The sequence below is a fragment of the Callorhinchus milii genome, unplaced genomic scaffold (genome assembly GCF_018977255.1).
Source record: "Callorhinchus milii isolate IMCB2004 unplaced genomic scaffold, IMCB_Cmil_1.0 Scaffold24, whole genome shotgun sequence".
Taxonomy (NCBI): Eukaryota; Metazoa; Chordata; class Chondrichthyes; order Chimaeriformes; family Callorhinchidae; genus Callorhinchus; species Callorhinchus milii.
Window position 1 is genome coordinate 4479400 of NW_024704765.1, and position 14609 is coordinate 4494008.

The 14609-nt window shown below is 47.0% G+C and overlaps 1 protein-coding gene across 9 annotated transcripts in view; it reads right to left on the minus strand.

Annotated features, from left to right (window-relative positions):
- Positions 1 to 232: 232 nt before the first annotated feature.
- kcnab2a (potassium voltage-gated channel subfamily A regulatory beta subunit 2a) overlaps positions 233 to 14609 on the minus strand; it is an 80717-nt gene continuing 66340 nt past the window's right edge. For 5 of the 9 annotated variants that reach the window (XM_042343534.1, XM_007897886.2, XM_007897884.2 and 2 more), the window contains 11 exons: positions 12297 to 12341; positions 11016 to 11060; positions 10422 to 10465; positions 10247 to 10333; positions 8644 to 8688; positions 4371 to 4456; positions 2838 to 2958; positions 2446 to 2540; positions 2180 to 2300; positions 1737 to 1825; positions 233 to 1362 (listed from right to left, as the gene is read on the minus strand). In XM_042343534.1, coding sequence (XP_042199468.1) covers positions 1273 to 1362; positions 1737 to 1825; positions 2180 to 2300; positions 2446 to 2540; positions 2838 to 2958; positions 4371 to 4456; positions 8644 to 8688; positions 10247 to 10333; positions 10422 to 10465; positions 11016 to 11060; positions 12297 to 12341 — 868 coding nt within the window. In that variant the 3' untranslated portion in view covers positions 233 to 1272. The remainder of the gene's footprint in view (positions 1363 to 1736; positions 1826 to 2179; positions 2301 to 2445; positions 2541 to 2837; positions 2959 to 4370; positions 4457 to 8643; positions 8689 to 10246; positions 10334 to 10421; positions 10466 to 11015; positions 11061 to 12296; positions 12342 to 14609) is intronic. The other 4 variants (XM_042343531.1, XM_042343533.1, XM_007897881.2 and 1 more) reach the window with 1 other exon arrangement.

Sequence of the window (14609 nt, forward strand, 5' to 3'; positions counted from 1 at the left end):
ACTCGTGTGGAGTATAAACACTGTTAGACTAGTTGTGCTAAATGGCCTATTTCCGTGCTGTATAACTGTGTGTAAGGAACGCTGATAATTACCCGTGAGAGAGAGGGAGAGAGGAGGAAGCTGCCCGGAGTGGCTGAGATTTGGGTGGGTTCCGTTTGACGGGTCCAAATAAAGTTTCGAATTTTCCGGAATTGTTGCAAAACCTTAAAAATTAAAAGTCTTCAGTCCGCAATCTATCCAATATCAATCTCTTTATTGAATTATGATCTTGTCAAAACAGCTCATTTTGTTTATAGCATTTACACAGTCATCAGCATATACATACACACAGATCCTGATTAGAGTAATTCATGCACAGGTCAGCCCGAGCCGCGGCCTGGCTGGCCCTCCGTTTGTCTGTCCGTCCACACGTGCGTTAGTGAGACTCAGTCAGTGCTGGTCCCGGTTTCAGTAGTCGATGCCTCAGTGCCAGCAACGTATGTACAGCAGTGAACAGGAGCGCGTGCTCACAGGGTTTTTTTTTTACACACCCGTTTAAAAAGTTATCATTTCATTCAAAGCAGCGTCTCTGACGCTTTTACAGAAAGCAGGCGTCTAAAGAACAGCTTCCGACAGGTCACAAGCCCCCAATTTTATATCTATATATAACATAATATATTTATATACTCCATGTATATCATATATACACAAACGTGCAGATTCCAAACCACTGCAATTTAAAAACTGATTGATTTGGCATTGTTTTGTTTGTTCTAGAAAGCGGTCGAAAGTCTCGTTCACACATTCCATTCCAGAACGTTGTCTGCTCAAAGACACGAGCACGACGGCCATCTGTCTCCGGAGGTTCTCAATGATTGTATTATTTTGTCCATGATTCTCTTCTTTAAAACGATAGCAGCCGGTGTCTCGGGAGAGGGGGTGAACGGAAAGGGGAGGGGAGGGCGGGGGAGAGGTTCCAAATGCCATCGCCGTTGCGTTCGCGTTTCAAAATAAAGAGAAAGAGGGAAAAAAAGTCTTATTTCACATATATATATATATATATACTAAAAAAACTAAAACTAGCAAAGGTTAAGCTCCGCAGAGCGAGCACCCAACCACCCCACGCTGGGAGCGGAGTGTTCTTTTTAAATATTCTTTTCCGTTGCATCAGGAATCTGATGTTTGATTCCTTTTGAGAAAGAGTGAAGCGGGGGCTGGGGTTAGGTACAGTGGGAGCTCAGCTCGGGCAGGCAGACACCGTGGAATGCTGACAGTTCCAGGTCGCCCCTGGCATTAGGAGCGGTAATCCTTCTTGCTGTAAGGCTTGTTCCCCAAGATCCCGTCAACCTCATGCACCACGGAAGAGGAAAGCTTGGGAAGAACCTGGAAAACAGGAGGTACTCGCTTACATTCCAGGAAAAACACCAACAAAATAAAGAGCGAGAGAGAAGCTGAGAATGAGAGAGAGAGATTGAGAGATCAAGTTGGAGACAGAGAGATTGAGGTGTCAGGAAACTCTGATTTCCATTGAGAGTTGTCTCTGGAGGCAAATTGGCATTGAATAGTCTCCACATGGTTTCAGAGCAACACACGTGCTCGGTTCGTGTGGTCTTATACAGAACTCGAGTGGACACTGAGGGACAGTGAGATGGAGTGTGTGATGGGGAGTGTGTGAGGGACAGTGAGATGGAGTGTGTGAGGGACAGTGAGATGGAGTGTGTGAGGGAGTGAGCTGTTTTTCTGTGACGGACACTGACCTGGATTGCTCCAATGTTTTCCTGGAGTTGCTCCGTGTTGGAAGCCCCGACTAGTACAGAACTGACCCCCTCGTTCCTCAGGCACCAGGCTGCAGCACACAGACAGGGCGGTCGGTCACTGTGCGCTCCCACACGGCACCAACTAAAACCGGCTCAATGGGCTGAATGGCCTCCTATCCCTGTGCCCACCCACACCCATCAGCAGTGCAGGGAAGCAGCTGTGGCACCCACACCCCTGCCGCTATTAGCAACACTCTCAAAGCTCTCCTCTAGTTTCATTTTAATTACATTTCATGGGATAACGAGCTAAAGTTTTAACCTCTTGCGCCTCGGGAGGTGGGGGTGGTTTACCGATTGAGAAGGGTGAGGGGTGCTTGTGTGGGGATTACAGATGTCGGGGGGAGGGGGGCCTACTATGTCGGAGCGGAGGAGAGGGGGTTTACCGATGGCGAGCTGTGGCAGGGTACAGCTCAGTCGCTCTGCGATGGACTGCAGCTCCTTCAGCTTGGCTTGCTGTCGCCTGCCTTCCTCACTCAGAATCTTGTCCTTTAGCCACTGGTAACCCTGGAAGAACAAACACACATGTCTCAGAGTTACGCTCCCACATGTCTCTGGGGGGGTCGGGGCTGTGACCCGGCCCACGTGGGGTGGTCCCCATTCCCAGTGTTTACTTAGCGGCCTGGAATGAACAAGCTAATGTTGACTGTACCTTTAGGGAGGCTCTGGAGTACGGAGGGACTCCAGCGTTGTATTTCCCGGAGATAATACCACAGGCCAGCGGGGACCAGGTCATCGCACCAACACCTTCAGGAGAGAACAGATCATCATGTGAAGTCCCATAGCGGAACGGTTAGCGCTTGGGCTACTGTAATGTGCCCTTAGATGAGCTGGGGGGGGGGGCGCCTGGGGGGGAAGCAGCCCTCGTCAATAAAATCACTCACTCATTTCACTCTGTGGGACATTGCTGTGCGCAAACTGGCTGCCACGTTCGGCTACAAAACACACACTGCAGTTTAGGGACGTTCTCCCGACGGGAAAGGTATTGGCTCAGGTGTAAGGATGATTATTATACTTATTATTATATTTATTATTATTTTTCACCGATCTTGTGGAAGAGCTCTGGCAGCTGCACTTCCACTTTCTCCCGCTGGAAGAGGTGGTATTCGGCCTGTTCACATATGGGAGGGATAAGGTTAAACTGCCGAGCCACTGAGTACGCTTCCTGCGGAGCAGAGAGAGAGAGAGGCGGCGGTTAATAATTTAACAATCCTTCTATTTGATAAAGTGCTTCATCATGTCAAGGGGACGTCTCAAAGTGCTTCACAGAACATATTGTAAAATAGAGTGACTGTATTGTGTAGGTGAAACGCAGCAGGCAATTGCGCACAGCAGTGTCCCACAAACAGTTGTTTGTGACTAAACTTTTTTTAAAAAGGGATTATTATCCCCGGAAAGCAAACCGCCAATCGACTGACAGATGGGTTCCTATCTACTGCTCGGTAAACAGTGGCGTGTGTGCGTGTAGTAAGGAAACATGCATAAGGCTTCGCCCTGCCGGGAATTGAACCCGGCTCCTCACGCTTCGGAGTGCGCTAACCACTACACTACGGGGGGGGGGGGGGGTGGGGCTTTCTGCCGAAGAGTTAAAACACTAGTTGCTGTCCTGGCCGTGTGAAAACTTCATTAGTTCAGCAGATGAATGGTTAATGAAAGGCTGGGCATACTAGCATAGCCCAGAACCAAATGTAGCGTACAGTCAGAGCAGGAGTTTTCCTCCAGGCAAATCAACGCTGTAGCTATTTCTGTTTGTGATAAAAATAGCCACAAGTGGGACAGAAATAGGATGTGTGATTTACAGTTTTATTAATCGATGCCCGAGGCTACGGAGATTTATCGCATGAAATGGGACCATTCTGCAGTGTCTAAAAGAGTCAACTTACATTAGTGCAACTCGGGAGAGAGAGGTGGGGAGCGAGAAGGAACGAATGACAAGACAGAGCGAGTGTGAGAAGGAATCAATTTCAAGTTTCTTACCCTCACATACAAATACCTCTTCGGCCTCTGCCCTCTATCTATGGTCACTAACCCCCACCCAATTTCTAGGGCACACCCTGGTGGTGGGGGCTCTGCTCTGTGACTTTTGTCACCTGCACTGTGATTCAGCCACCAAGAGGATGGGTAAGTGCTGTGGACATCCCTAGCTTCTGCTCAGCACCTTGTGTGTGTGTCAAGTGTGTGAGCGTGATTTTCTCTGTGTGTGTCTCTGTGTGTGAGTGGTGTGAATGTGTATGAGTATGTGTTTATGAATGTGTGTGTATGTGGGGGGTGAGTGTGTGCGTATGTGGCTGTGAATGTGAGTACATGTGTTTGTCTCTGTTTATGAATGTGTGTTTGACTATGTTGATGAATGTGTGTGTGGGGGGGTCTGGGGTATGGGTGGGAATGTGAGTGGGGCTGTGAGTGTGAGTGTGTGTGTCTCTGAGTGAATGAGTGAGGATGTGTGTATGAAGGAAATGAACTGCCCTCTGCCCACAGCAGCTATGTATGTGCTGAGTTATTCTGGGTGTCAACAAGAACAATACAAGTTACATTTCTATAGCACCTTTCAGGAAGCAGACAGAGCCGGGTGCTTACCATGATCTCCATCGCGCTCCACCGTGACGTGCCCCAGTACATGGCCATTCCCTGGTTAATCACGTGGGTCATGGCTCTCACCGTTTCTGTCGGGAGAGAGAACAGGACAGGCTGAAAGGCTGTCGTGCCAGGGTCGCGGTGACGCCACACTACGCACAGGGTATTAGATCTACTGGTTTCACAACAGTTTTTTTGCCGCAAGACATCTTGCAAGCAGTGTACATCCGTCCATAACGGTGCGTTTGTGAAGATCCCGGCCTTTAGTTTTCCTCAGAATTCCTTGCATCGCTGGGTATATGGGTAAATGGGGGTGGGGGGGGGGGGAGGGCATAGGAAGGAGAGAGCAGGGTGTGGTGTGATGGTGGTGAGACTCTGTTAACAGCATGAAGAAATGTGTGAGAAAAAAAAATACAAACTGCAGATTTTTTTGCACTACTTTCTTTTGTGAGGGGCTATTTCTGGCAAAAACAGACGGTGGAGATGTGTGAGGGGTGTGGGGACAGTAACACTGACAGACAGAGGCACATGAATCAAACACAGAGCCACAAGTACAGGTATGTCTGGGCTTCAGTACGAGCTAAAGAGATGCTAACCCTCACTTTTACAGGCCAACCTACAATTATAGATTGCACATCAAATCCTCTGATGTTTGAAGCTTCAAGTGTGGTGTGTATCAGTGGTGGAATACTAATTGGTCTCTGAGGAAGTCTCTACACGTAAGCTTAGAAATGATAGACACAATAGTTTCAGCCCCTTCGTTATTCTTATTTTAAACGGGAATCTGAACCTGGTCGGAAACCACTTCAACATCCCAAAGGCAGCCAACTCACAGGACCTTCTGAATCCTGCAGGCCAGGTCAGGAGGGCGACTAATGTCCCTTCAGCTCAATCCTTTATTTGATATAGAGCCTTATCACGTCATTGGTACGTCTCAAAGCGCTTCACAGAATATACTGTACAGTGACTTGAATATGTATTTTGTGGGCGAAATGCAGCAGCCAATTACCCACAGCAGTGTCCCACAGTCATGGATTAAGTGAACAATTTTTTTGAGGGGAGGGATTATTACCCCTGGAAAGCAATCCACCAATCAACTAACAACCAGGTTCCTACTTACTGCTAGGTAAACCGAGGCTTGTGGAGTAAGGAAACTTGCCTAAGATTTCGCCCTGCCCGGGAATCGAAACCAGGTCCTCTCGCTTGCGAGGCGAGTGCGCTACCCACTTTGCTATCCTTACTGATTGCTGCAACCTCTGACCAGCAAGGTGCTCACCTCTCTCTCTGTAAAATATTGAGGGGACATGATGCAATCAGCAGAAGAGATCTCCCTGAATTCACTGAGGTGTGAAAACCTTACTGCTCGTTTCTAGTGCAATGTGTTGGAGCACCCGAAGGGCTATAGTGTGTGGTATCGGCCAACAACAAAGGACAAAGCAGCTCTGAAGCTGAGTGGAACGTACAGTGGTCAGGGAATTGGTTTGTGAGCGATGGTTAAACAGCCCGATAGGTCAATGGCACAAGGCAGAGTCCTTCGGCCTGATTCCGCCAGACTTTCAGAAGGGCTGAATGTTGTTTTCAACATTAAACATTTAAATCGAAAACATTAATGATTCAGGGAATAACAGGCTGGCCATTTTTTGTTACCCCTTTATTCTTCCTCCCCCCCCCTTCACAGTCCCGCCTGGCTCATGTTACTTGAATACATTGCTTGCAAGGCATATCGCATCTGCTGGTGCCAGTCTGACAGAATAGAGGTTTGTGTTGTCTTTATCTAATAAAAGGCCAACTCCCTCCCCCACCCCCTCTCTTAGCAGCAGTTAATATAACCCTGCCATGGCTTCTCAGGCCAGTCTGCTAACATGCAGCCTTCGCACTAGCTTACGCACAGGCACATCCAGGCCAAAGACAAGGGGAAGCTGCTGGAATGTTACAACATGCAGCACATATCAAAGCACAGAGAAGTCACTGCCAGGGAGCCAGGAGACAGCAGATGCATTAGATGGAGAGCAGTCGTTTGGTTTGAGCTGAACGCGAAAGGAAACTATAAATCAATGCTTTTCAAAAGCAAATCACAAACCAGCCTAGTGATGGACTGGTACAATGGTGGAGTGGTGATGATGGTGGCAGAGTTGAGTTGGCTGCATGTCTAATCCTCATTGCAATAGCAGCACATGTTAAAGCTCTTTAAAGTGCAAGAGTTAAAAGTTCTGGCTCTATTAGGGGTGGAGTACAGGAGAGAACAGCCACATAACCTCAACTCTTTGTAAGGGACGAGTTAAGGCAGTTTGAACTGCTCTCCTGTTTCAGGCCGTCAGGCAGAGTAAAGTGCCCTAATCAGCTCCTCTCTGCAATGCTCGGGTTTGGGAGGCAGCTCAGTGTGAGGACAGGACAGTACCAGTCTATCACTAGAACAACCTGTTACAGGGGGGGTTGCAATATATGGTGAAACCTGTACTAAATGGTCACTTTCAGGAATGCAACTAACCGGGTGGTAAGTCAGTGGCTGTTGAAGGTGAAGATGAAATAGTGAATCACTGGACCCTGAACTGAGCCACGGATGACAGTTTAATGCTGATCACCATTTGAACGGAGCCGGTGACAAGCTGCGGTTTGGTCAGTCACCCTCTGGTCCCTCTCTGCTCTCGCTCATCTACACACTCACTGCACTTTGACTTGCTCTCCCTCTCTCTCCCAAAACAAAATGATTAACTCTTCTTGCCCACTTAACCCCTTCAGCCTGTGTGAACATATACAGTGGGTATGAATGACATTGACATCACAAACACTAGGGACAGTGGAAGTCACTAAAGATCAATCGAGCCTCCCATTCTCCTCACAGTCTCTGTGCACAAACCACAGCTGCTCAATGAAATGCCCCCCCGTCCTGTGGGATGATAGATCTTTGAGTTGTTTTTAGCCCCGAACTTCCCTTTGGACCATTAAAGATGGATTTTATACTTCGGTGCTGGGTACCACCTCTGGGTGTCCGCAGGATGCGCTGTGCTAGTCTCCATCCCTAGACTAGAGCAATCTACAGCAGTTCTCGCTGTTTGTTTTTGATTCTGAAATCCAGTTTGAGGTAATAAAGCTCAAGTTTAAGATTGTTCCTAAGAGGGTTCCACTGGGTGTCACACCGAACTGACTGGCAGCAGCTCAGCGAGTGGCCTGAATGGGTTAATCAAGGCCCAGGTTTCATATTTCCTAGTTACTGCGACCACTTCAACAGTTGCTGTAATCCAGAAAAGGAATGGATTTATTTGATGAACGTACTTTGAAAATTCTACTAAATAAGTCTTAAAATTCTGGCAGAATGTACTGTAGACCGGCTCAGCCAGTCACTCATGTATTGGCTGCTTATTCAAAGTGACCAGAAGGACAGGTTTCAGCTGAAGGACTGCATACTTACCCAACGTTTGATACAATTTCCACAGCATTTCTTTCATCTCCATTCTACTCATAGACAGGTGAGGCCCAGCAATGGAGATAGGAAGGCTGTTGCTTACCCTTAAGCAGGTGCTAATGTGAGGCAAACTGCCACAGCCTGGCCTAGACAACAGCAGCCCTGTCTAACACTGCACGCTGAGCAAGGCGACAGCATGAAAACGTTCAATGGCGTGACCACGAACACAGATGAAAAGAAAAACACATACGCACAAAGCACAGGGTAACAGGAACCATCTTGCAAACCGTTTGTTATTAAAAAATGAAATAATCAAAAAAGAAAAACAGCAGCCAGCAAGCAAGCCCTCGGAGCAGCAAGGTGAGACACACAACTCCATTTTACAGGAAAAAACATGGAAAGAAGACTCGTAACATGAGAGGAAACAACAGAAATAACCTCCTGAGGCCAGGTTACCTGGTTCTACGTAACCTTATGATATATGGGTCTACCATTCACAGAGCGGGATGGGGATCAGAATGATAGCCAGCAATGTTAAGCAAACAAAAAATGAAATCGGAGGAAGAGCTGGGGAGATCTGACGGGTGGGTGGTTTATGACATGCATGATGTAGGAATGAGGAATAGGCCTTCAAATAAAATTAAGAAAATGTTCAAAACATAAGAAGCAAACGGGAAGGACAGAGTCTTTTTTTTTATTACTTGCAAGATGTTTTTTTTAATATAAAGAAGTCAGGTAACTTGCATTTTATGGAGAAGTTTTTTTTCTGTGGGGGAGGGGGGGGAAGCCGGAGCAGAGTGAACGAACAATCTGTCCCATAAAATGCCTCAGAAACAGCTAAGTATCAATACTCATTTCTTGGGTACTGTGTACCTTCAATGATGAATGTTCTTGACTTTGAAGAACTAAATGGATCCCCTGGTAATAAAAAAAGATTTAAGAACCAGAGTTTATAGCTGAAGGCAGACCACATTACAGAATTTAGGGCATGGGACAGTCAAGAGTAAACGCTAAACACACAAGAGATCCCAGCGAACAACACAGTAGCCCTGCTAATCGGAGCCTTTATAATGACAAAATCGGATGTTAAAGGGCTTAAATCAAATACACCATCAAACAGTACTTGGTATCAGGAGAGGCACATGCTTGGTTTAAGAAAACAGCATTTCTTTTAGTTAACGACATAGACTGGAGGTTAGAATAGGTCTCCACAGGAGGGAGCCGTGAACTGACTCCGGTAAATGTGTAAGACAGTAGGAGAGGCAGTAGGCAGTGTTAAGGCAAAGCGACTAAGTAGCTTTTTCACCCGAACAGCTCTAACATTGACATTAGCAGCGTATCAGACCAGCAAAACTGTCAAGTCAATTATTACATCCAACCTCCAACTCCGAGTCTCGAGGGTCCACTCCCTCTCACTCCGAGTCTCAAGGCATCACTCCCTCTCACTCCGAGTCTCGAGGGCTCATTACCTCTCACTCCGACGCTCGAGGCCTCACTCCCTCTCACTCTGAGTCTCGAGGCCTCACTCACTCTCACTCCGAGTCTCAAGGACTCACTCCCTCTCATTCCGAGTCTCGAAGGCTCACTCCTTTTCACTCCGAGTCTCGAGAGCTCACTCCCTTTCACTCCGAGTCTCGAGGGCTCATTGCCTCTCACTCCGTCTCACTCCGAAGCTCGAGGGCTCACTCCCAAGTCTCGAGGTTCAGATGGATTGTACAAAATTCTGAAAACACTTTGAAGCCAGTTTCCTTAATGTATTTATTCCCTGTTTGTATATCTGGGGGTAGACTGTGGGACAGCACATCCTCCTTGTCAGTGCCTTGGATGTTCTCCCAACGTGAAAGGCACTACAGAAATATAATTTTGTATTGCAATGTATGTCTCTTAAACAAAGACTTTGCAGTAACCGTCAATGGTGTAGGCTGGTACTGCTGGAATTTAACCAGATCAAAACACTCTCCGTGATACCCCCAAACCCCCTACCGCGACAGAGGATTGTCACATCTCCGATCATCAGACAACTGTCAAGCCGAGGACGGAGTTCTGGTGAAAGGCTCGGATGGAGCCAGTGTGGCTCAGATCAGTTCAGCAGAGTGGATAATCAACAATGCCCGAGCCACAGCCCAATGTCTGCAGGGGATCAGCTGTGGCTTTTTTTGCTATTGCCTGTTATCTGACGCCAGTAAAGTAACAGTACATTAAAATGTTTTGTGCAACACTGAGTTGGAAAGGACATTTAATTCATGCTTCCCACTTGCACCCCAGATTACATTAACAGAGGCAGTGTGCAGTTTACCAATATCAACAGTTCAGCAGTCAATAGAACAGATATGAATTATTGTGAAGGTACCAGCCTATGTATCCTCAAGTGATGTCCTAAGGAAATCCATCTGGTGAAAGATGGGTGGGGGAGAAAAAGAAGGTTCTCAAAGCTGCCGAGAGAAGTGAGTTAGTTGGACAATGTAATGAGACGTACCTTCCATGGGTGTGTTGGGGTCGGGTCTGTTGGCAAACACCACATCCACATACTCCAGCTGTAGGCGCTCCAGAGAAGCCTTCAAACCTGGCGGACAAGCACATACCAGGGTTAGCAGCTTCCCAGCACCTGTCACAGTGAAGCCATGTGGAGGGGTGTCTGGCTCGGATCCTACCTTCTATAATGTGCTTTCGGGACAGTCCTCTTTCGGTCTCCGCCCTGAAAGACAAAGAGAGCTGAGACCAAGGCTGACACAATTCCAGAGGGTCTCATCTCCAACGAGTCATTCCCATTAGAGACCAGGCCCGCATCACAACACACAGAGGCGGCGACACAACTTTACAGGCAAAACACCAACACCAGACAAACCAGGCTCCAGTCAGACCACCACGACTTTGCTTCTAATACTTCAACACCCTGAAGAGCTGCTGATATTCTGCCAGCCTCATTTTCTGGTCCTTTTTGCCTTCTTTCCCCTGGTGCCCTGCTTGAGACTTTTCTCTCTGAATGAGTCCGAGCAGCAAGTGCAAGTGGGAGAAGCACTGGAGCAGAGAGTGGCCCTGCTGCTGTGTGTGACGAGCTCCCCACAGTGTGTGACTGAGGCCGCTGTGTCGGGCAGCGGGGCTGGCATCTACACAACACGAGCACGGCCGGGGGCAGCCTCAGAGAGCACCAGCTCTGCTGGACCAGGCCATTCATAACGGTCAAGGTCTCAAAAGGGAACTAATTAATTTCAAATAAAAGGTGTTTTTAATCATCATGGACATACTTTCCACCCCAGAAGATTTTGGTGGTGATGACGAGGCTGGACCGCCTGTGAAAAGAAAATGAACAGATGTTGACAGAGGTTCCGCACAGCATCACCTAGAACTTACCACTGAGAAACATCTCATTGTAAATACGTCAATCTTTCTCTCAAAGCGCAGCTGCGTACTGCCGCGTTCACCTCGTCTGAGAAGCTAACTCTGGCTGCTGCTGGCCTCTGGCGAGGCTGCTCTGTTCAGTCACAGGAGGAGCACAATCGCTGCCTTTTCTGACTCCGCTTCAGAGCATGCGAGGAGGCCATTCAGCCCACCGAGCCAAAGCTGGTGCCAGCTCAGACCTGTTGCTTCCTCGTTCCCCTTTACAAATTCTTCCTCTTCGAATGTTTATCCAATTTCCTTTAGAATTTCAGCCTCAGCTTTCCACCTTCTAACAACCCTTTACATCCACTAACTCAGCACAGACTGAGCATCAAGGCCATGTACGGCTTGGTATTACAGGAGAGGAAGACTTTACCCATTAGGCTATCGGGAGAACCAGAAACCACAAGTGTTCCAATATACAATCTAATCATTCAACAGTGCCTAAATTTCAGCAAAACGCAGGAATAATAAGTAACAGGCTGTGAATGGGGTCAATGCCAAACCTGCAAGCAAAATATAGCTGAAAGAGGGATTGNAAAAACACACATACTTGGCAGGTTGATGAAGATAGAGGAGATAGGTGGAGGGGATCAGTGACGCATTGCAAACAGCATCACTGAGTGACACTGGCCCCATTTTTTTTGGTCCAGCCGGATGTCTGACACACACGGAAACCCATCACCATGCTTTAAAGTATCCAAATCAAGCTGGGAATTCCATGCATTCCAACCTACACGTGGAAATCCCAGAGATAGATTGTTGAAATGGAATGCACACTTCCTGCTTACCTAATTCCAGAGAGTATCAGGTGCAGTTGGCAAGAGCCAAGGATTGGGGACCCCAGCGTGTGTATTGGTGTACTGCTGGTGTCTAATCAGCTAAAGCCGCATAGCTTGCCTTTGATTTCGCTGTCTGGCAAGTTTTGCCGCTGCTTGTCCAGCTTGGACCACTCTTCCCGTTAGGACAAGGGTCGTAGGGTTAACAGGAGCTGAGAAGATTGATACTCTGCCTCCAGTGTAACTCGTGGCACCACTAGTGCACTGTTAGCGATATGTCGCAGCTGTACTGAAGCTATAACTTCTGTGTAATGTGCGGTGTTAAAAGCATCCGAGCACAAGTGGAAAAAAGAATTCAAAGTAAGTTACCTCCAGCCTTTCTTCTTGATAATGTTTCCCAGCACAACCTCTGCCCTGGTGGGGGAAGCATGAAAGGAAAAGGAATTGAGGTTCACCCTGTATTTAAAACATATTCTGAAACTGTTCTCCTGTGTTAGGGCCTCTCCTCAATCGCCTGTTCTAGGAGCTTCATGAACCACAAGTGACAACCGCCCACTGTACACAATGCGGCTGGATCTCTCCCAGTCAGTCCAGGCTGGTTGTGGCCCTGAGTTTCTCTAGTCTCTCCTCATAACTCCTTGTGAAGCCTTGCAGCTTAGTTGTTAGAGCGCTCACCTCGCAAACAAAAAGACCTGGGTTCGATTTCTGGACAAGGCGAAACCTTTGGCAAGTTTCCTTGTTTACCTAGCAGTAAGTAGGAAACGGTTCTTAATTGATTGGCGGATAATCCCCCCAATGATCTGCATATACTGCAAGTGTGAAGCACTCTGTGATGCCTGAATGGAGTCCTTTACCAAACACAGGTTTTCTGAGTTCTGTGGAGAAGCTTTTCACACAAAAATTAATCTTTAAATCCATTGAACACCAAATGCTGTTGGGCACCCTGATAGTAACATTGCCTTTAACTGCATGGTATTCTCATTTAACAAAGAGCTTTCCATCAGAGAGGTTAATTAGACACATGGACTATCTATTTCAGTCATGTAGGTAACCTAGTTGAACATATGAAGTAGGTGAAAGTTATACTAAGGAAAGTAAAGTCAATTTAATTTGATTAAATGCCAACAGCCAGGATTAGACTTCACCCAGTGCAGATTGTACAGCGCTACCGGCTCCATCCATCATTTGAAAAGCTTATTCACAGACTAATGACCTGAAAATGTGCTTGCCTAGTAACCAGCCAGCCAGTTGCTTTCAGAACTAGGAATCATTCGCTTTGAAACTCCTTTTGTTTGCCTGACGATTCTAACCAAAGCATCGTCAAAATGAAGGTGGTGCTCTTGTAATAATAATAATATTTGCCTTCAATATAGTGCCTTTCACATCTTCTAGAGTCTCAAAGTGCTTCACAGAATATACTGTAAAGTAAATTGACTGTATAGTTGTTGGCGAAACTATATTTGTACTATTCAGATCGTTGCCAATATTGAAAAGTGATCCACCAATCAACTAACAACCAGGTTCCTACTTACTGTATGGGGTAAACAGAGGTGTGTGGAGTAAGGAAACTTGCCCAACATTTCACCCTGCCCGGGAATCAAACCCAGGTCCTCTCACTTGCGAGGTGAGTGCTCTAACCACTAAGCTACAGGACTCCACTTTGTGAAATCCCACAATTGCAGAGCCAGTTTCATAATAACACATTTGCTCTGCTCGTGCATAACAATGGGCTGGGATGGGGGCCGATGCAGTTTCTTTTTTGCCCCTGATGAAAACACTAAGAATTTTACCTGATTTTGTCATGTCAATGCCCTCGGGGAAAATGTGAGACATTTTGTTTCGAGGGGCCATTCCACTTCTTTACTTGACTGCTACACAAGTGACCTTGAGACACTTTCCGTTCACTTTCTCCCGGCTGTTTGCCTTAGCTGAGTGTAAACAGCAAGTGGAGCAGCAACAATACCCTCCCCATTACCCTGCAGTATAGCGCGGGTCTGTCTCACCGTACAGATTGTATTTACAAATCACAGCCATGGAACTGTTGTTTGCTGTCACAGGGCAGGGATCTGCCTGAAGAAGGTATTTGCTGATCAAGGATTTGTTGGTCAGTAAACAACAGGGAATCCCTGCAGGATGCCTCCAGACAAAACGGGTCACGTTCACAGGGAAAACAGCAACCATCGCAGCTCCAGATTAATGAACTAATCAAGGGACAGAAACAATCTGCTGGCTGTGTTGGGGAGGGCTGGCCTGCAGCTGTACAGCATGAGAGTAACAGGGAGAGACGAGTGAGCAGTCAGGGCAGATGTGCATATGGTAGAGAGCATTCATCGCATCATTATCTATACACACACACACATAGACACTTAATCTAAATAATAACAAATATCTTCCTACACATCATTTGACAGCTTAATTACCTACAACATCAACTTGCATTCACTTGGTATCTTTCACGTAGGATGAACATCTCAAAGTGCTTTACAAGATAGGGGCGAATAACTGTACAAGTTGGGAAAAGGGAGAAAAGTGGCCAAATGCACATTTGAAGAGGTAGGTTTTCTAAAGGGTTGTGAAGACGTGTCAATATCTTTCGACATTCAGCAGGTCAGCTCGCTGCCGCCCACATTGTGACAGACACACACATCTTTGTAAGTGATACAAGCACGTACATTACACAAA